At 39.5% G+C, this 23,119-nt stretch overlaps 1 protein-coding gene across 1 annotated transcript in view; it reads left to right on the top strand.

Annotated features, from left to right (window-relative positions):
* Nucleotides 1-3,268: 3,268 nt before the first annotated feature.
* Nucleotides 3,269-23,119, top strand: part of LOC139978313 (MAM and LDL-receptor class A domain-containing protein 1-like) — a 29,170-nt gene continuing 9,319 nt past the window's right edge. Inside the window, exons 1-9 of the mRNA XM_071988386.1 lie at nt 3,269-3,688; nt 10,443-10,616; nt 12,491-12,759; nt 15,684-15,771; nt 17,524-17,670; nt 18,930-19,195; nt 19,556-19,646; nt 20,347-20,511; nt 20,830-21,101. Coding sequence (XP_071844487.1) covers nt 3,625-3,688; nt 10,443-10,616; nt 12,491-12,759; nt 15,684-15,771; nt 17,524-17,670; nt 18,930-19,195; nt 19,556-19,646; nt 20,347-20,511; nt 20,830-21,101 — 1,536 coding nt within the window. The 5' untranslated portion in view covers nt 3,269-3,624. The remainder of the gene's footprint in view (nt 3,689-10,442; nt 10,617-12,490; nt 12,760-15,683; nt 15,772-17,523; nt 17,671-18,929; nt 19,196-19,555; nt 19,647-20,346; nt 20,512-20,829; nt 21,102-23,119) is intronic.

Below are 23,119 nucleotides of genomic sequence, written 5' to 3'. Positions count from 1 at the left end.
TATTCGATGGTGTTTTAAGAGAGTAGCTATTACTCGTAGTGTACTCGCAAAGACGTTTTTGAGTGTAGTAAGGGGATGTTGGAGAACTGGCTGAAATGAAGCAAGTCATTGGCCTAAGACGAAGTTGTGTTGCGCTTACCGGTACTCACACTCACTGCTTCCACTTTTCACGGGGCGTGAAGACGCGGTTGGGGTGACAATGTGGTCTATATAGCCAGGGGACGGGCCGAGGGTCCCCCAGCATTTACTAAAATTATTACACCTATATAGTATACGTGTGCATCGGACAGATCGACAAGTATGCATTGAAAAATGGGCAGATGCACGTTTCGGAGCCTTGGTAAATATTGGGTGGGGGGCTTATCATGCATTTGCCCCCTCAACTTTTTCATTGGGGGGGGGGCTGAGCCCCAAGCCCCCAAGCCCCCCGGTTCCGCCGCTACTGCCCCCCTCCCCTTTGGAAAATTTTCGCATACGGAGGATGGGCTAGATGCAAAATGCTGCCACATTTGATGCTAAATTCGATCTGAAGATATCTCCAGAAATTGCTATTTTTGAGGTAATGATTTTAACAAGGCGCAGAATTTTGCAGAGGATATGCACCACATGCTGTCGATATTATGCCTAACCCTATATCAATAGAACTACGGTGTGCATGACCCCCGACTCCTTTCTTGTCCTTCTCGTTTTCGCCCATTATCTATTAAGATGTAACAGGTTCCAGCATCGTTATTGTCTCCTATCAGGGATCTCACCATGTAATCCAAAGTTTGATCACACATCGAGTATGGCTCAGTATGCAGGTGTGAACATTCGCCATTTGTTCCTACAAGCATCTGACCTCAAATGACCTCTGCACCCCCTACACAACAGGGTTAATATATGGGTCCACAAATATAGGCAAGTATGGTGCCTGTGGACCCTCACATTCTCACATTTCGTCAGCTCCTAACCTGTCAACCTCAGACCAAGGCAACATATTGCAGTACCCTCCCTTCTCACAGTCATGTAGCTCGCGAAGCGGACGTGTATATCCGCTGGTATGGCGTGAGCACTGACACATTCAATGTAAATATCGACACCTGTTGTGATGGCGCGGGTTACGACTTCGATACCCGACGTTCAAGGATAAACTTTTTCATTTTTTCGCAGCTCATTTGAAGAAAATACGAATTACTGTGCTTCTTTGTCCTTATGAAAAACCAACTCAGATGATGGGAGTTGAATATAACAAAATATATATATATTTTTTTACCAACCCAAATCTCAGATGAGGGGGGGGGGCACTCGGGGGGGGCACTGGGTTTTCCAGGGGGCACGTGCCCCCTGGCCCCCCCCCTTGGCGACGCCACTGGTTTCCCCTCAAAAGAATAGAAGAGGCTGTTGGCAATTGGAAATTAAGGTATCCGTAGATAAGAATCAGAAGTCTCGACCAAATCTCCGTTGGTAACTTTTATAGTTGCCATGTACGTCGCTGCATACATGCCTGTGCACAAAGGTGTGTAATGAACATTGCACTGTCCATGAACATACAACGTTGTTATTGGAATGGACCAAATCATTGTGAATCATCGGTATTATATCTTTGCTTCCGTTGTTGAGGTTTTTCGTCGTATTTCACAATTGTCGTGATTCAGTGCCAAATAAAAACTTCAGGTTTGGATGCAGTCACGTTGGGGAAATGTCCAGGCCGTTGACGAATTAACTGTCGCCTAGTTCGATGTTTAGAGGCACGCCAGACGCAACATGTTGAGGACTATAGGGGGTAAAAATCGCCCGGCGCCTGCGTAATTGAGGGTTGTACGTGTACCACATTGAGTAGAAGCCTGTTGTCTTTGTAGAGATCAATCTGTATGCTGAATACAAGAAAAGCTTCCATTTCGGTCATCAGCCAGACATATACTGGTTTAACTAAAACTATAAGGCATCGATATTCTACTGTTTTTTTATAGCACTGAGAGAATAGGGTATGTACCTGCTTATGTCGGTCCGATCATCCGATTTCTATCGACGTGATAACATCTTTAATGTACATATAGAAATTTTATGGTTGGAGATTACACGGGCAATAGATAAAATTATTATGTATGATAAACGTAATAAAACATATATTATAATCTGGTTTCACGATACAGTACGTCAATCAAATTTATATATTACTCTAGATTTCAAAACGCAAATATAGCCGTTTCTATGCACTATCTGTCAGTGCTTTTGACCCGAGACAATGACTAGGACTCGAGTCAGACTCGAATCACATTTTTTTGAATTGTGAGTTGACTTGACGTGACTTGACTTGGGGAGGGGGTTAGGGAGAGTTAGGACGTATGCAGAATATTGATGCTCTGTGCATGCTTATATGTATGGTGAGGTATATATCAATATGCTGAGTTTCTTATTGGGATTGTTGTATTGTTTGCAAATGGTGTATAAGTTTTGGTCACGGTGACATCCCGATGGTACTAAACTAGTTATGTTAGTTATACACTGTTATTAGTTATACACTGTTATTAACTGCAGCTACAGCATGGAGCTCACTGAGTACGCCATCCGCCACATCGCTTGACAAAGATTCCAAGTGAGCTCTTGATTGCAATAATAAGGCTATCATTATTTCATATGGCTTTGGCTTATATACAACAACTTGCAATAACCTGTGACTTAACTTGACTTGCGATAAATTCAAGTTACTTTTAACTTGATTTGACTCGCGATAAAATCGAATACCGGTAACTTATCTGTGAAGTTGACTTGACTTGAGAAAATATGACTGGTGGCTCGACTTGTCAAAAAAATATCTAACTATACATTCCGCTACACAAAAGATGCTTTCGGTAACAAATGTTCTAAATAAGCGGCACGGTGGGCCAACTCCTGCATGCGAAAGATATCAACCAACCACTCTCCCTGCACTCCCACCCGTCCGGTCAAGTAAAGGTCCTTTTAAGATAACGCATGCATGTGATAATATAGTATATATACAGTATCATGCTTTTATTCCTGTCTGGCAACCGCATGAATTCTGGTAAATTACAAAATTGCTTTAACGTTAGAGAAACTATTTGATTCCAACTTCCCAAACATCACTTCTTCTATGTTTGACGACATGGAAGAACTTTGCTCCAGAAACTCTCAGCTGGCTTCTTGTTAGCTAACAAGGAATGTTTGTTTTCTTGACTACTGTAATAAAATATATTGCTTTTAACCAAACAGCACTTGACTTTTCAAGCTTCCAAACCCCATCACCGGCTGGTCCAACGTTATTGCTCCTTCTACAGTGATTGTTAAAAAGGGGCGTTTTATTTGTTCTTTACCTATCTCGATAACTTCTCGTCATGCAACTGTAGAAGTCGAGGCATAAAACCCCTGCTGGTGGGTTGAAATTCCTATTTATGGCATCGGCTGAGATGTGCTACTAGTTTACATCGTTGACTAGTACCGACCACAACACACCTTTCCTGTATAGGCCTACGTCCTGCCGCATATGTCTACACACATGACAAAACGTACACGGTATTACATATATACGCCACCAACAACAACAATCGGATAAAAGCTTCCTGGCGTTGCAATCTAGAGAGTATATCTTGCTTAAGATAACATTACACTACGCCGCGCTACACTATGGAGATGTCAGTAACCGCTACACTGTGTTTTGTACTGCTTGTGAGTTTCTCAATTTCTTCAGGTAAGTCAACTTTTGATACTTCTTTTCCTCGCAATAGCTTATTTTAGAAGAATGTATAGGCCTATGTTAAGTGCCCCAAATTTACACACGCCACATTTTTTTTTTTTTTTGCTTTGTGAAGTAAAACCTTTTTTTTTTTAACTTTAGAGACGTGACCAGAATTGTACGGTACTGTCTGCAGGGTGAGCTGAAGTATAGCTTCTTGCTCTCCGTGAGAACAGGTATATCCGTCCATGCATGCTGTTTAGTAATTGAATCTCACAGTGGGACGTTGCTCGTCTGTCACTACTTTAAACAATGCTACTGTTTTCAAGCGGTTTATACACATATTCGTGCCCGCCGTGCTCGAATGTTTAGGTCTACTTTGCAACTCAGAGACACCGTGACCTCCTTTGAGTCCATAATAAGAGGCAAATCAATTTTATGTTAATTAAACCTACTTTGGCGGTTTGTGACTACAATATGTAATGAAAATGCCATAACAGGTGTTACGAACTTTATACATGAAAAAGAAGAAGACTGTTTAGACCTAATTCCAACAGACGTTTTCCGACGAACAACTTACTGGAACAAATTGATTCGTCATGCATGTAGGCCTACTAATAACACATCTCGAGATCCAGTATTTATGGGTCTAACTAAGCAGACCCCTCCCCCATGCCCTCCCCTCCCCTCCCTTCCCCCTCCATACCTTAAGATTCCAAGTACAGATACTACATGTACCTGATGTCATTTCTAAGAGACCTTCTTGCCACTCTCTCCCTCTCTCTATCTCTTTATATATCCATCTTTACTTAACGAGACTGTTCAAAATGTCTCTTTGAACTATGGTTATCAAGGAAAAGGGTGAGGGAGATGGGGGGGGGGGGCAAAATGTGTTCCAGTCGGGTTTTCTTTTCCTTTGTTCTAAAACCCGTGCAAGTTACTGCTTTTCTGACAATACATAATGGCAGACCTTAGATGAGCCAGCTCACGAATTTACAACAAAGTAACGATCAATGGCAATTGATGTTCAATAGTTTCATTCGAACTTGAAAGTGACTTTGTGAGAATTGTTGTTTTAAATCATCCATATATCAAAGGTTAAATCATTTTCAGTAAACTCTGGATCACCTTCTGGAACACGACCCCCCCCCCAAAGAAAAAACATAAGGAAATACTGGGCACAAAAGAATGATAAACGTGGTCTATCTATAAAGTTGAAAATGAATTATGATCTAAATGACACTACTTAGTGTATACAGACCCAGTTGGTGGATTATTTGATCTGTCGAACCGATTTTGAAGTATCATATAGTCGTGAATTCATCCAACAGATGAGTTGAAACTTATGGTACTGGCCTGTGTTTCCAACGGTGGGGCAGATAGAACCTATTTTCTAAAGAGAAAGGACATTTCTCTGAAAATTGTTTCTTTTTAGGGGGGGGGGTGTTTGGGGGGGAGGGGTCGTTTTGGGGTTAGGACAGGCAATAATTGGTGTGGGCAGGGCCCTTTTAGCTACGCCACTGTGCCAACATTGCGTATACATAACTCAAAAAATGCATGTTGATGTTGTACAGTATAAGTGTATTGCGGTTATGTTTATATACTGTATTCTGATGTTCATGGTGTTGGCTGGCCTTTAAAGTTCATCAGTGTTTGACCCCTGATATACAAGGACGTCAAACAATTACTCGAAGCATGTTTCATTGAACGTGTTTTAACCACATACATGGGTAAAACCTTGGAGTCGATCACAGCATAAAGGTATACGATCAGTGAGGTAAGCACGATAGATAAAGCTTCAAAAGCATTTATAGTTTCTTATTTTAATCTTCTTGTTGATTTATTCTTGAAATATGATACGTCCAGAGTATTTGTTTATATATTATCTACGTGTACACTAATTTAAAATGGCATCAAAATCCAACTGTTTTGTAGAAATATTATTTTCCTTTGTGAATAAGTGATTTTAATAATAATAACTAGAAAAGCAAAAAAACATTTCCAGCTGAATTGCCGTACATAATGGCATCCTTCATTCTACTGTTGCCAGATGCCTAAAAAAATGACACCAAATCAGACAAATCTATTCTGCTACACTTTACGCCTATATGCTATACGCCTATATACTATACGCCTATATATGCTATGAGGATGTGAGTTTGACCTCATGATGCAGATAATATTCTGCTTTTTTGTCTTTGTTAAACATTCAACTTTAGCAAGTGGAATATCCCAAGGAATTTAAGCTATACGGATGCCGCTTTAGCATAAACATCTTGTGTAATGTTTATTTTTAGTTGTTACAAAAGATCAGGATATACACAGGAACCCGGGCATTTCATGACCTTTATGGTTGAATGTCGCCCAGGATAAGTGTCATCTCCCAATTTGTTCTTAGGTTGGTGTTATATTTGACTTGTTCAATGTACCGGTATAGTCAATGATAATAGTTTAACGTTTAATCTGTATTTATATCGCTTTTGTTGCGGTTTAATATAATAGCATGTTAAAAATCTAAATGTGGCAATGATCGCGGGTTAGTAAAAGTTCGTGATTCTATACGGCAATATTATCCACAATTATAGAAATAGTCTAACAGTTACTAAATGTTTGCAAAACTATACTTTCTCGGAGGATCTCACCCTTTAAATTATGCTCAGCTATTGAGGAATGTTGAATCAAATTAAGACATGTTCCTGAGAGGGGATATGGTGTTATAGTATGTTATTTATTGTGTCAACATGACACGAATGACCATTATTGCATATTATAGCATTTGGGGGGGGGGGGTAGCCCACTGATTAACTTTAAGGACGTCCGTTTTCAATTATTTAAATCCGTTCTCTGAATGCCAACCATTCAAAAGGACAATCGTTTTCTTTCATTACCATCGCGATATATTGTAAGAGTAAATCGCGATGTCTGTCAAATTTCAACCGTAATAGTTATATGCATTACACAACGTTAGGGTCACTCAAGTACAATGTGTGAACCAATATACATCTTGACATGTTCCGTTTGTCTGCAACAAATTTCATAAGACTGTCATATTATGGTGTGTTCCTTATAAGCACGGAGTGCGACTGCAACTATATAGGGAATAGGGAAGGCCTGAAGAAAGGGGGAGGATGGGGACGGGGGGGGGGGGGCGTGGTTAAAGTCCTGAGTCCGATGGCAATAAGGGCCCTGAAACATACGGATGGATACCGGAAAAATATTGGATGAAGAAGAAGGTATTACCATTTCCGTAATATCATTAAAGAAATCAAAAATTCAAAAAAGGGGACTAGTTACACGATTGTCGAGGGGCCGACCTCGCTCTCGACTACAGAGATACAGAAAGCTGAATTACGTGTTAACCCACCGCAGGAATTTTTGTGTCTCCAAAAATTTGATTGTAAAATTTTTGTTCTTTCATATAGCAAACGTTGCATGCACACACATATGAACCTGATCTCATAATTTTTGGAGAGATTTGTAATTACTAAAGTACGATTTTTATTTAGTTTTATCATGTATGTAGGCAAAGCTTAGACATATCTCCTTCTGGCTTTGAGGTTTCAATACAAACTCGGTGCAGGTTTTACAACTTCATGTTCCAATTACACAGCTCTCGGACACACTAACGTATTATACTGAATCTATCTGCCAAAAAAGAAGAAGAGAGAAAAAGGTTTATATTTATGGTCTCTATCAAGTTTTCCATTTAGCGAATCGATGGGAATCTCACTTATTAAAAGCTAAACAAGATCAGGAAAAGGGGGAAGCGAAAAATCACCATTTCAAATAATCAAATAACTCAGGTGAAAGGTCATCAATATCAATTCCAAATTTGAGCAAACTGAAACTTAGTTGAAGTTTTCAAAAGTTACTTTCCTAAAGGATATTATCCTCCACTGTAGCGTACTCGGCGGGGACAGGGCAGTCCGCCCGGGTACCATTCGGTGTGTGTGTGGGGGGGGGGGGGTAGGGGGGCATGCCACATATTGATCTTGTCATAAGTTTGAAGCTTTACCATAGATAGTATACCATTTTGCATCTAAGCCCCGCAACACATACAAAAACCCCTCCCCCTTAGACCCCTCCCCCAGGACGGCATTCCTGCACAGGGATGACAACGGGGTTCCACCTATTCTAGGTACACCGCTGCTTCTCCGTAATATTTCCACACATACAGAAGAGGGGTACAATTAGACGTTTAAAATGTGTATACCTTAATTTCGGGGTTACAATACAGTGCCTGTTTATAAACTTAGAGCATTGAGTGGCCATTTTTTCTTTCTTTCTAGCATATTTTGAGGCTATATACTGATGGCATTGACAGGGTGTGATAAGTTGCTAATCACTCGTTGTTAATACAACAAATTTCCCAAATGTCCGTTTCCATTATTCAATAATGCGTAGAGTTTTCTAAAAAGCATTCTGTATTCATAATTCTTAATTCATACATTCGATAAATGACGTCAGCGCAATCCGTCATTGAGAAGTTAGTAATATCACTCTTGGTGCTGTAAGAGCGCCGGAGGGTTGTCAACGCATGCGCTCTCTTAACGTCAGGTAATTACAACGGAACATCCATGAATGACATTCAAAAGAATTTGTCGTTGAAAAATTCGTTATACATTGTAAACATGTACTATGGCGGAAGGGAGGGGGTAGATAAAATCTCACGTTTTTCATGCGTGTCTTAACATGCTTCGAGGAATTGACAAAATGTTCAGTGTGTTAGAATCAGTAGTTGAGACACTTTTTTAACTGTGACACGTCTCAAATGTTTCAAGGGTCAGCTCTCAAACAATAAAGTGATATAGAAATACTTCCTGAACAGATAGCAGTGCTTTTGGTTGTTGCTGTTTTTATTTTAAACTTTCTCCAACACACTAGAGCCAATTCTGTCCATGAAGTCAGTATCAGTTCCAGTGGTTTTTTCATGGTAGTGTATTAGGGTATACTAGTCTTACAGTACCGTCAGTTTAAATGATAAACAATGCTTGTGATGAACAACCCGCCTCCCCCTACCAGCCCCCCCCCCCCCTCATTTTCCACCACCAACACCAGATATATAGCTCAGAACTAATCATGGTTATAGTAGAGGTGATATAATCACCCCCCCCCCCCCAAAAAAAAAAAAAAAAAAAAAATGAGCTTCGCACCCATCGCTGTTTGCTGTGCTTGGATACGAGTAGCAGATAAATTTGCAAGTTGTCGAAGTTGGTCAAATTTGCTGAGTCAGTTTTTATTACCGTTACAAGATGGAAGTTATATGACATCGCAAACAAATAATACCTCAACTGCAGGACTGCCTGTAACATCTTGTTTGGAGTTTCCGATCTAACTTTACAATATTTGGTGTAATAAAATAATAAACTTGTAAACGCTTATCTTTTAGCTCTCATTTATAATACAGGAGCTTGTTATCATGCTGATTCATTGCAAAGAGATTATACAGAATATGGAAGAACGGCACTTCAAAGAGTAGAGGGCTTTTACACATGTCCAAAAAAGAGACCGCATTCCAAAACATAGTTGTATTTCAAACGTTCTCTCTTGTGAGATATATCCCCAATCTGCTGCTGTTCACCTCCTGCCCACCCCCCCCCCCCTCACATACCTACCCCACCTTTGCTATAATACTGGTATCACGTGTTGAAGACATACTGATACATTATGCTTATATAGGCCTATCTATGTAATTGGTCAGGTTAGGGAGTTATTAGGGCCTCTGGTCAGATTACTGAGATGTAGTACAGATCCACAATGTGTACAATACATACTGACGAAGTACCGATTAGTATAGTGTGCGGTTATATAGGCCTCTCTATGTAATTGGTTGGGTACGCCCCAAAACATCATCAATTGGTCAGATCAGGGAGTTGATATAGGGCCTCTGGTTATATTACTGAGAGGTACGGTAGTACATATCTACAAGGTGTACAATATACTGATGAAGTACCGATATAGTATAGTGTGCGGTTATAGGCCTATACTTTGAAAGGCATAACGTGTAAGTTATATTAACAGGGTTAGGTTAATCAGTCCGTCCGTCAGTTAGAAAGTTAGTAGGTTGGTTGGTTGATTACGTTAGTTTGAAGTGACTGCATAATCAAACTTCTTGGAAAAAAGAACTTGGTTATGTTACATTGTTTTTCTCTATTAATTGGTGTTAGACCATAGTAGACAATGTGAAGTCGGTTCCAAAAGAACGCAATAATATCAAGCATAGCATATCAGTCCTTTGTCGCTAAAGAGTATTGGTTCATCACAATGGATAGAGTCCATATCATTGCTGTAAGTTGATTGCCTTTAATATTCCACTTCTCACCAAAGTGCTGCTATACTTGGTCCCTAGTAGCAGGGATTACTTGTTCCCACAAGATAAATGTCAGCATATTGATCTTCTGTCTTTTACCCCCTTAAAAATCATGGAATTGATCGTTAGTTATATGTAAAGCCTTAGCAGTTCGTATTACGCTCAAAGCATACTTTATTGTCATACACGGTGTTTGTAACCTTCGAAGAATTTGGAAAAAATGTGCAAAAATATATTTCCTAATCAAATATATAAATTCATCGAAGATAAATGTAAAGTATTTTGATTAAAAGGAATAACATTACTGAAATCGTATGCAACAGGTACGTAAACACTGTATACTCGCACTCAGATCAGTTCATTGTGCGAACTGTCCACATAATTATTCTTCATCAGATCGGTGTGCATGCAAGAGGCATATTATTTGTTGTAACCCTTTGATGTTATATCTATTCACAGATGCGCAAACAGACGCTCCACCAGTCGACTCCTTTCAATGCGACTTCGAAAATGGCGATGTTTGCGAATTTCAACAGTCGACCACTGACGATTGGGATTGGACGGTACTACAAGGTAGCACGCCGACCGATAATACTGGACCGCCCGTAGACCATACGACCGGTACAAGTGTAGGTAAGGTGAACTATTTTAGGAAACATGTTGTTCAGTTCGAGTAGATCACATGCAGCCATGCAACGCACACATTGACGACATGTATTAACTACGGTACCCCTTTGGAACGTCTAGTAAATATATGTTATAATTGTAATGCGACAATAAAAAATGTAATTGTTTTTGGATACTTTTAATCTAGAATTATTGTGATTTTTGTCATGGACCTACAAATAGAAGACCGAAGCTACATCTATTGTGTCTGTATCTATCTGGGCTGTATGTTAATTACACTGAAAGTGGATTAAATTGTGTCTGGGTACATTAACTGGATGAGGACGGTGGTGAGGATGTGGAGTATGGAACAGTTGCTCCAAGGGCGGCGGAACCGGGGGGCACAGGGGGCACATGCCCCCCCACTTTTCCTCAGGTTAAAAATGTGCCCTTTTTCTACATAAAAATTGAGGTGTCTCAAGTTAGCAAGAGGCCAGGGAACCAGAATGAACACTCGGGAAGGGCCGTTGCCGGCCATCTGAGGGGTTTGTAAAACCAAAAATTTTCTTGTTCGCTCCGCGCCAACCGATGGTGGCGCTCCGCTCAGATAGTCGTGCGTACAACTTTGCAAATCCTGGCTACGCCCCTGACTTTTAATGAATTACTGTGGGTCAAACTCAAAGCTATTTCGAATGGAATAAATTGTTAAGATATTAATCAGAAATAAACTCTTATTCGAAGATTCCTACATAAGCAACTAGCATGATTTCACCTCATTTTGTCTCAAAAGAAAACTTGTTCCTTGTTTCCCAATTTGCACATTGGATATTGCAGTGCTAGTATGCATATTTTCCTTGAGGGGGGGGGGGGGGTGTTCATGGAGTGATGTGTATACGCAAATAAGATAATACAATAAGAGTTATAAAGGTAATATAAGGCTGCATCAGTCTAATCGAATTTCTGCAAAGTGCCCTTTGATGTCGGTGCCCCCACAGATTAAAGGTGCTTCCGCCGCCCTTGAGTTGCTCTCAGGGTATCGGGTATAGGAATGGATAGATGGATGGATGGATCGACAGATATATAGATATACAGATAGATAATATCAAACGACTCTCAGGTTGAAAAGAGAAACAGAATTGGGTAAGAAAGAAAACCTGAAATGTTATGTTTAGACCGTGGCATGGGAAGTATGCTACCTGAACGACAGAAGACATAGTTCGGAAAAAGGAGAGGTGTTTGATCATTTAGTATTCTATTCGTTTTCTGGAGAACCATTTCAATGTCTGACAAATTTCAGGCAAATATCACTATGAATAGCACGGCTGCCGGCCCTTACGATCTTCTCTAATTTACCAGAAGAATCCTTCGTATGCAGCTCGAAAAAAACAAATAATATTAAAAGTCAGCACGCATTGTATCACACTGACTGTACAAGAATAGTGATGTGGACTTCCAAATATTTCAGTTTACGTAAAAAGTACAATCTTTGACAAACTGATTGAGTTCATTATTCATTGAGTTCATTACTATTATTAATATTATTATTATTATTATTATTGTGTTAAAACAATCTGGCCGTAGAGTGTAAGTGTAATGGGATGTTTGGGTGCGTATACGTCTGACTGTTGGCCCACAAAGGGGGCAGGAGGTGTTCATACATGTTTTTTAAAGTTTTATTGAAGAGGAAAGGTAAAGTTGTGCCTCTATAGGCTGCTGTAGGATTTGCGCAGTGCCCCGTTTGGGCGCCATCCTGAGACACGAAACAGTGTGTGTAATTGGCAATGCCATCTCCCACGGTACAGTGCTGCAATCTTGGAGAATTTGTTGTGGTTACTATACTGATAAATATATCAAGGTAATTTGTTTACCATTATATTTCTTTTCTTTTTTCCCCTCATCAGGTTACTACGTTTACATTGAATCTAGCAGCCCGGCCCAGTCGGGAGATACTAGCGCTCTTATAAGCCCTGATATCGCAGCAGGGAACACCCGATGCCTTGAATTTTTTTACCATATGTATGGAGTAAATGTAGGATCACTTGAAGTACAAACACTGGACACTGATGACGGGTCTGCCCTCCCTCAACGGATATGGAGAAAGTCCGGGAACAGGGGAGATACCTGGCAGAGGGGGTTGGTTACTATTGATGCAACAACGAATACCATTCAGGTCAGTATCAACCTACCTCCCCCTCCCCCTCTCCCTCCACCCCTCCCTCTCCCTCTCCCTTTAAAATTTTAAATAAATAGTTTGATTCGATATTTGCATGGAGGAAGATGGAGGTTATGATTAGTGCGAGGTGTGAGGTTACTTTTAAATTATCCATATACAAGAAAACACAAATACATAAGTCTATCGGTAAACTGATATTTCTGTACTCGCAAACTGAAGTATGTTATCTAAAACATGTGTTACTGTCGATTTTGATCCAATTTCTTCTTGTCTGATGCTAGAATGGCATAAATTTGTCGACCATATAAATCATAACCAGGTAAATTTGACATCACGCTGTAAAGAATTACAATTAATTATTCAATCAAAAGTGTCCCGTAAATGTGACATGGGAGAGGGACTAATTATGGTCAATGATGATCAAAGTTTACACAGCATTTATTATCAAGATAATTAAAACAAAGCTGATTTAATTGAGACCCGCTGGAAAGAAGTTGGCGTCACTAACGAACATTGGAATTATTATCATCTCTATTATAATTGAGCTATCGTGGCATTCCATTCATGTTGTATGTGGAAATGGCATGTGTGCCAGGGTTTGAGACAAGTCTGATTAAGCTTCTGCAGGTTAGCAGAAGATTTCAGAACAAGCACACAAGGAAACGTATAAAGGCAGAGTACGGTCAAAAGAAGACAAAATCAAATAATTTACTGATTGGATGCGTTTACGATGGCAAAAGATCAGTTGCAATCTTGTTAGTTCATGCGCCAGAGATTGATATAATGGGGTTGTAGTTTGCTGCAAAACGAAGATGAATGTTATGTTCCATTAACCTGACCTATCTTTGTTTTTTGTTGTTTTAAATAAAACACCTATATTCATGGGCGGGATTACGGGGGGGGGGGGGGGGGCAAGAGGGGGCATTTGCCCCCCACTTTTTCCCAGACCTTAGTTCACTTTTTGTCGTTTTTGCAGACAAATGTGCACAACCCTAATCGAATTATTCCCCCACAACAGCTCTATCAAATAGGCCTATTTGTTTCGAATCTAAGTCGAATTTGTGTTTAACATCGTAACATGAAACATGCAGAATAACTGGAGCTGGAGCTAGGATATGGTTCGCAGCACAGGTTACGAATCCTGGAGCTAACAAACTAGCGATTCAATTCTGCATGTAATGAATCCCCGGCATGTGCTACAGTGCTAGCTTCAGGAATTGATTTTCAACGTTGCTGCTCTACTGAATGCGTTGAATTACTAAATCCAGAGAAACGATTTACGAAAGCCAGATTTTCATATTGGATATATCAATAATTAAATTAAATACACTGAGACATGAACCCCCCCCCCCCCCCCAGTGTCATTCAACAATATGCAATGGCAACCAATGCCGATGTAATTTCTTTACTGCTCGAAATCCTGGAATGATCAGTGGCGGAGCGTCCATACAGTCAGTGGACTGCTGGCACTCTTTTACTTTTTACTTATTCGCTATTATTGACTTTTTTTATTGCGTTCTCATCTACCTATTGACATTTGTCACATTTTGTTGGTGTAATTCGGCGATGACACCTATTTATTCTTCGTTTATCTGCAAATAAGCAAGGCCCGGAAAGGGTCATTTCCGGCGATCTAGGGAGTATCTTTACTCAAAAAATTTCTGTACGCTCCGCGCCAACCTGTGGTGGCACTCCGCTTAGATAGTGTCAAAAGCGCCCCTACAGACCATTCTCGCCCCCCCCCCCCTGATCGATATCCCTAGCTCCGCCACTGGGAATGATGCATGCAAATCGAATAATGTAAATTACAAATTGGCACTAACACAGTAACACATTAAATCCATTGTTACAGTATACAGCACTCGGCAGTTTCGGTGGGGGGGGGGGGGGGTAAAGGTATGTTCAGCTCCCAATATTTGCCAAGTGCTCCAAGAAGTGGGTGCTGAACATATTCTTGATCGGTCCAATTTACAATATACTAATAATTTTAGGGGGAAAGCGGATTTTACGATCTAAGGGTACCTTTCATCGAAAATTTCGACGCTCCATGCCAACCGATGATGGCGCTCCGCTTAGATAGTGACGTATAACAAAAGTTGTACATCACCATCTTGACCATATGTTTTACTATCAATCCTCTTCAAATTTTTAAACGAAAATTAACTATCTAGATACAACTGCAGACATGAGATCCACATTTCAAGGATGGGTACATGCAGCTTAGAGCACTCGGGAAGTGCCGTTTCCGGCCGTCTGGAGGGTTTGTAAAGCCAAAAAATTTCTTGTACGCTACGCGCCAACTGATGGTGGCGCTCCGCTTAGATAGTCTTGCTGGCAGGTTTGCCCCCCCCACTTTCACAACTCAAATCCCGCCCCTGCCTATATTAGTCACAAGTTGGTTACAATACACTTTATATACAATATACTGTTTATTATTTACTGTTACAAGACAATTTACTAAAAACACAATATAATAAAAAATGCTAAATACCATGAAAATATACTATACATAAAACACAATACCTACTTAATACTGTTACAATATTCTAATTATACAATATACTATACATATAATATTCAAAACTGACTAGATACTGTTACATTATACTTAATATACTATGTACACAGTATACTACGAAATGCTATAGGCCTATACCGTAACAATATACGATATATATGTTGCAATATCCATATAGTATAGCCTCAGTGTAATGTACATTGGTTTAGCCCGTAATCGGTGTAGGCGTAGAGAATCAAGTCGGGAACCCTTTCTTCTGATTCCGTCAAACATTACAAAAAATGAATATATTTCCCCTGCCCCTCCCCCCACACTTGTCAGACCTCACAGCAATGAAACGAACTTGAATATTTGTCAATAATAAGTATTTACTTCAATATTTGTTTTCTTTCATATCATCCAGATCATATTTCAAGCGACGCTCGGCTCTGTTACACAAAACGACATTGCTCTAGATGATATCACGTTCACTCCAGGATTGTGTGCAGTAGGTAAGGGGTTTGTCTATATAAATTAGAAACATTCGAGACAGTGTAGCCTGATGGGCAGGGGGTGTGTGGTCACCTATGTGACACCGGTCCCCCACCCCCTGCATTTGTATTATATTCAATATTGTAATCATAAAGCACTCCCGGGATGAAGATATTTTCCATCGGGAAACGGCTTTTTATTAACTTAACTTGATTAACCGGGTAAGTGTGACCTTCCCCCTCCTAATCCTACACCCACACCCCACACCCCCGGCATATGTTACTTGCAATGTAAGTAAACGTGTGACGCCTAACAGTGTTCTTATACTGTAACAGCCAGTATTACGGTTTACTTGTCGTATTGAAGTTACCATAAATTACATCTTATTCTTGCGGTAAGTTCACCAATGATGTGGTTTATTATTATTGTTATTTTTTGATAGCTTTGTTAAAATTTCCTTCCGTTGTAACTAAAGGTTCTTTTGAGTTACTAGATTCATCATATTTCTCAACTTAGGAGTCCGCAAACCCTTACGTGGTCCGTGGACACTTGCGAGGCGCGGGAAGGGGGCGTGGGGTATAGCAAAAGAGACCCTCAGGGGTTCCGCGGGACAGTCCGTTAAAGCCAAACTTGCTCGAAGTTGTTTAAGTTATATCAAAGACATTCAAACCCAGTCTGAGAGTGCCATCTGGAACATACAAAACCGACCTTTCAGTGACCTCAGCTCCAGGGAACTAACAATGGGGTTGAACGGAAGGGTAAATGACTACACAGTTGAAAAGAAACGTGGTTTATATTTCCGTTCTGTATTTCAGACTGCTGATAAGATAGCACAGTTTGAACGTGTCCTTTCTCAACGTCACACTGTGTCTCAAAAGTTACGCGATATGAGCAAAAGAGAGATTAAGTTGTAATCCTATTTTATGACCCAGACATAAGTTTTCTGAAAAGTCACTAAGTGTTAATTCTGCGGCCTATACCATTTGAGTGGAATCATTCTTTGAATATTTGAATCAAAATATATAAAAAGAGAATGATCTCTCTGGAACTTTGAGAAAGGAATGTTCCAGGATTGCTTAGGGGCAGATTGAATTCCCCCATATTTTTCTCATACAAACACTATGTCTGTCCGTTACAGGATCAAATTGACAACAGACATAATATAAATATAAATGTATGTATATATATATAAATATATGTATAAATATAAACTTTATATATATATATATATATATATATATATATATATATATATATATATATATATATAATATTATAAAATATAATAATATTAATAATAATTTAAAGTTATATATATATATATATATATATATATATATAATATTATAAAATATAATAATATTAATAATAATTTAAAGTTAAAGTTGCAGTTGAAGTTGAAGATGTACAGTATTGTTCAAGGCTAAGGCCCCTCACATCCACACACCCACACAACAGTCCCGGGGACTTCCCATAGGGAGCAGCCACAAACCTGCGCACACAACCATATATTTACAAGTTACCTCCCAAGTACCCATTTATACACCTGGTTGAAGAGAGGCAATGGAGATAAAGTGCCTTGCCCAAGGACACAACGCAATGATCCGTGCAGACAATGACTCGAACCTGCAATCCTTAGATCACAAGTCCATGCCTTAACCACTTGACCACAATGCCCAATTTTAATAATAATAATAAGAAGAAAATAATAATAATAATAATAATAATAATAACAATAATAATAACAATAATAATAATTTATTTTCTCTTAGACTCGATAAGCTGCAATTTTGAAGACCCATTGCTATGTGGATACACGTTTGATAATTCAGCCGATGTCCGTTTGATTCGTGGGTCCGGAGGGACTCCTAGTTCATTTACCGGACCAAGCGTAGATCATACATTTGATAACGCAACAGGTTAGTCATGCTGTTGATAGGGAGAGAGAGAGAGCTGGATATAGAGCGAGAGAGGTTTACAAAGATATACTGAATGTTGAAGCTGATTAGGCAAATGTTTATCAGATTAGATGAGCTTAGTTGAACCATCTGTTTTTACCTCCATGGTTGAACCAAGCAGATCCGAGTTTGCAAAGCTGAGTGGGACCGAACGGAGCTCAGTTGATCAGTGTGTAACAGTTCTTTTGGAGTCTCAAAGTTGCATCTCAAAGCTAATCTCACAACAGCATTATTATCAAACCCATATATTTGAGGTTGTGTGGATGGGGTATTGTGCCTCATGGTCTACTTTTAAAGTGATATTATTATGTGTTTCTGCCCACATCATACGTACACTAACAACACACCCAGAAACATGGTTAGGATATTGTGCACTATAAAGACATCAGGACTCGAATTAAGTATTGAGAAATTTAAGGCAACTCTTAGGGGAAGTGAAATACTGCCTTGGATTTTTAATGAAGTGGCTAATGGTAGCAAAAGTCATTTTCAAACAAAAAAAAATTGAAAGGGATCCGAGTTATTTTATCTAAATTGGGGGAAACCCGTACAAACCTATAATAAATCAGGAACGGTTGCAGTTATACGACAAGGAGTAGAGCCACCGACGGCTGGCCGGTACCAACTTACCACCTTTAGTCACGAGACCAAGTGAAAGGTCAATGGTCAATCTTGAATTTGACCGTGTTTGCCAGGAAGCGCTATTTAGCCCACGTGAGAGTATGAAGGCATACGATGAATGGACAGACGGTACACGTCATAAATATAACGCCCCCTCCCCCCTCATCCCTCCCCCTCCCCAAAAAACAAAAATAGTTCTTGTGTGTATATGTACATGATTAAGGGACAAATTGGTTGAAAGTGCCATACTCATGTAGGCAATAATGACTTTTAATGTTTACATCGTATTTGTTGACATATATTAAAGGTCATGAGGTCAATGAAGTTCAAAGGTTTAAGAAGATGTGCTGCACACATCCCACGTAAACATTCATGCCCGTGACCTTCAAACTTGGTGAGTGCATGACGATGTGACCAGATCGTAGAGGTCAAATAACCAAGTTTGGGGATTAGCTCCGAATCACCATCCTCTTTTTTCAATTGTATAAGGAATTAACCAGAAATGACACATGTTTCTTTGTTTATTGATTAAATAATGTATACTTGTTTATAATTTGTTAGGATATTGTAACGTTGCACACCAATCTGTTCACCAACAGGATATTACATGTTTCTGGAGTCCTCTGGATTAAAAGAAGGCTTGTTGGGTAGACTAGTCAGCCCTATTATAGCAGGTTCCCCAGACGGTTCTAACTGTGTCATTCTTTGGTATCATCTCTTTGGCGAGTCCGTTGGTACGATATCTGTGTACGCGAAAAATGTAACTGATACAAGTATGGGCAGCCCTTTATGGTCACTAAGTGGTAACAGAGGAGACCTGTGGCGTGCTACAGAGATGGATCTAACTTCACCCAAAGACTTTCAAGTGAGTGCTTGTGCGGGTGTGCTTGTGCGGGTGATTGCGCGCGTATACCTTTGTGTGGATATTGCCAGAGATATTGTGAGGGCGCCGCAGGTCATTGGTTATTGCAGAGATATGTTACAGTGCCGAAAGCCTGATGCATGAAATCATGATCTGCATTAATTCATTAAATCATCATCATCATCATCGTCGTCGTCATCGTCGTCGTCGTCGTCGTCATCGTCGTCGTCGTCGTCGTCGTCGTCGTCGTCGTCATCATCATCATCATCAACATCATTATCAAAACGAATTGTTCGATACCACTCTACTGCTCTCATTTAAAACTGAATTATAATAATTTTTCCCTTTTCTTTTGTCCTTAAGGTCATTATTGAATGCATGGGATCCGGAGACTATAGAGGTGATATTGCTTTTGACGACGTCATGATAACGGGAGCCATATGTCCCGGAGAATGTGAGTTGAAAGAAGCAAAATTTGTAGTACTACTTTTTTCTAGGTTTCCAATTTATTATTAAATATTTGGACCAAACTAAAAAGAAATGAAATGTGTTTAAACAAACCTTGTGGCCGAATAAGTAAAGGTTCTCACTTTCAACGTTTCGTTGCATTATCCATAAGATTAAATATTACTAGTATAACAGTGAATTGTTTCTTTCACTTTATTTCAGATGTCTTTGTTGATTTATTTTTGTTATCAAATTGAAATCAATTAAATATTTGGTACAACATCATATCTCGCTGTAAGCACGTTTTGTGTAGAACCATGGAGGTAAAACAGAACAAACAGAACAAACAGGAAAGCACTTGTCATCCTGGCATTCGTGCTAGAATATGCAGGTCTGACGAAAATGGTGTGGTAGTCACGAGGCTAATAAACTGAGGCCTGTGGTCATAAAAAAAAGACCCCGGACAAAATCTTCATGAAGAAAGATGTTTATTTTCATTTTCATAACATACTTAAATCCTGGATACTTTCAGGAGGTTCCTCAGTGACATAACCGTCTCCAGACCCGACCTGACCCTTGACCTCAATGGAAAAGACGAACTGTTGTATAATTTGATCAGGTTATCCTTTAGGATAACAAGAACATTTTTTTTTTTAATTTTTATTTTCTCTTTGAAATTGAATACATCGTTATTTCTTTATTGGCAGACGTGTATACCAATACATCTGGGGTGTCTTGCGATTTCGAGTCTGTAGACATATGTTACTACAAACAAGATCAAACTGATACGGCGGATTGGACCTGGCAAAATGGAGCCACTAGAGACCATTTCAGTGGACCGGAGCACGACAAAACCCGTGGTGATGAATTAGGTAAGTATAACCGTGTAACGTCGGTGCCAGTATAATCAAATGGAGTGTTACTGACGTAGTGTATATTGAAACATGTTCCCTGACACCTCTTTCGTCAGACCTGACAATTACAACACTTTTTACTGGATGCCCTCGATTAACTATTTTGAAATGGGTCCTCTTCTCCCACCCCCCCCCCCTCTGCACCTTCTCTCTCAAATCTCACGCAGGATTGCTGATATGCATGTGTCAGACCGTAGAGGTATATCATATCTTTTTATTCATATTAAAAATTATACATTACGTCTCTTTTGTTTTATCCTTCCTTTCTGAATTTAGGATTTTATCTGGTATTTGCCGGCGATCCTAGTAGTCCTGGAACAGGCCTCGCAAGACTTATAAGTCCAAAATTTCAGGCTACGACGGGGACTTCTTGTCTTGAATTCTGGTATCATATGTACGGTAACGATGTGGAGGCACTTAACGTCTATGTGGTCAATGAAAACTATAGGACACTTCCCCAAACCCCAACATGGAGTGCAAGTGGAGACAAGGGTAACTACTGGCATCGCGCAACAATTACCTTTGCACGCAAGACAACTGAAAGCAGGGTAGGGACGCCTTTGTTTGTATTTATATGTATTTGTTTTCCATACCTCTGTATATCAATCACAAGTTATAGGCCATGCAGTTTATAAGGTGGAGATAGCAGCAAAGTACAGATTAATATATGCAACGCACAGAGCATGCGCTTCAAGATAAATGAGGTGAATACATGAAATAATTTTGAAATTTTTGAATTCATGAAGACACTGCTCAACTATAGTCACATTGAGACATATTTGAGATATATATTTATATATATGTGGTTATTGAAGGCATGAAATATGAGTCCTATGCATTGTTGTCTTTCTATATCGTTCTCACATATCTGCCTTAGTGGTCATACTCTATTAAACATATGTTGGATAATTACTTAGCGCCACCAAATAATCTGTTCACGATATTGTTTGATATATGTTAATTTATGCATACCTTAATTTGAATGGTATGGTGTGTGTTATGTAACATCTATCAAGGTTTCTTGAAGAACACTTTCTTTTTAACCGTTTAGACGGACCTATTGCGTTATAGTGTTTGTCAATGAAGTTTTCCTATAAGGTTGTTAGGTTGTCCCGGGACCGACACAACAGCATAGACAAACGGTTTATTACAGGATCGCTTTAGGTAGAACGAATTACGTCATAATCCAACAGAAGAGAACAAACTGTGTCTGTGTGTGGGTGTATGTGTATGTATGTGTGCGTGGTTGGTCAGTAGTTTGCCAAATACACAGCGTATCTCTACATCTCATAATTACTATAAATGGCAGACGACAAAATCTTAGACTTTCTTTTTCACCTAAAGAAGAATCGTGTTGAATGATATATATAATTAAGGATTCCATCCAGTTCTCAACATTTTCCTTGTTTCATATAAGTTTAAATCCCATTTGAAAAGAGCTAACTAGAATGCGTATATATAGTCCCACAACCATGTTTGAAAGGGTCCTCCTGTGCTTAAAAGGTCAGGTATCAAAAAGTGCAACGAGTTTAGAAATACAACCGGTCCTTTAGATTGCTCAGGGCAGTGAAATTTCAAAGGTCAAAACTAATGTTTTGACTACATGAAGAATCGTTTGTACAGAGACGGCTGTAATAAAGTCGATGGCTGTTATCTGGGTCTCTTTGTTGACAATCTCGGACAGCCTCGAGATGTGTTGCTCTTTCTTATTAATCGTCCTTTTATGGTTCCTTTTGATCTTCTACTCTGCTGCAGTCTTGCAGATAAATCGAGATATACCGCGGTATACTATACTGTAAGACATGCATAAACAGGGCAGAATGACACTCAACCAAAGTATAGACTCCATGCACTGACTTTGTTGTTCGTATACGCATGCGCTGCGCATCGTCCTCTTTCAACACTGAAACTGGTCTTTAATCGTTGCTTCCTCTTCCTCTCCTCTGGTAGACTCTTAATTATAACAGCTAATGAACAGGATAAGATCTACTCTAAAACATCCCCTGCAAGTGTGTAACAGTTGTCTACTGCGACTTAACAATATTATCAAAATACCGACTTCCGTTCTATTCCCACTTTTGTAAAGTTTTTGGAGTTTTCGTTTGTTTTATTCTTGCCTCATGCATACCGTTTTGTATACGAACATGCCGATCCCTAACTCTGTTGTACTTCTTTTTGGTATCTTTGTGTAGTCAATAACGCCACAACCGTAACGATGCAACTTTTGGCCAAAATGTTTTGCCCATTCGCAGAAAACAAGCGAACTACAAAATCCATTATATAATTCAAAGGAGTATAAAACCAAATGCTTTATAGACCGCCAAGATCTAATGCATAATGATGCTTTAAATTAATTGCGACCCTAGCACGAACTCTAACCCCACCTTCCCACCTCCCACTGCAGGACTCCTCTCGTTTCGGTTGTATAGCTGTATATTCATACTTGTATTCCTATGTGCGCGGAAGGTTGCAAGGGAGGGGGAAATACACACAGTAATGTATTGTATATGAGTGTATATATTATAGTGTACATATCTTTTAAAAGTGGGAATAAGGATCAACTAAT

The sequence above is a fragment of the Apostichopus japonicus genome, chromosome 13, assembly GCF_037975245.1.
Source record: "Apostichopus japonicus isolate 1M-3 chromosome 13, ASM3797524v1, whole genome shotgun sequence".
NCBI lineage: Eukaryota > Metazoa > Echinodermata > Holothuroidea > Aspidochirotida > Stichopodidae > Apostichopus > Apostichopus japonicus.
The sequence above is the reverse complement of the archived record's forward strand: the minus strand, read 5'-3'. Positions and strand labels throughout refer to the sequence as shown.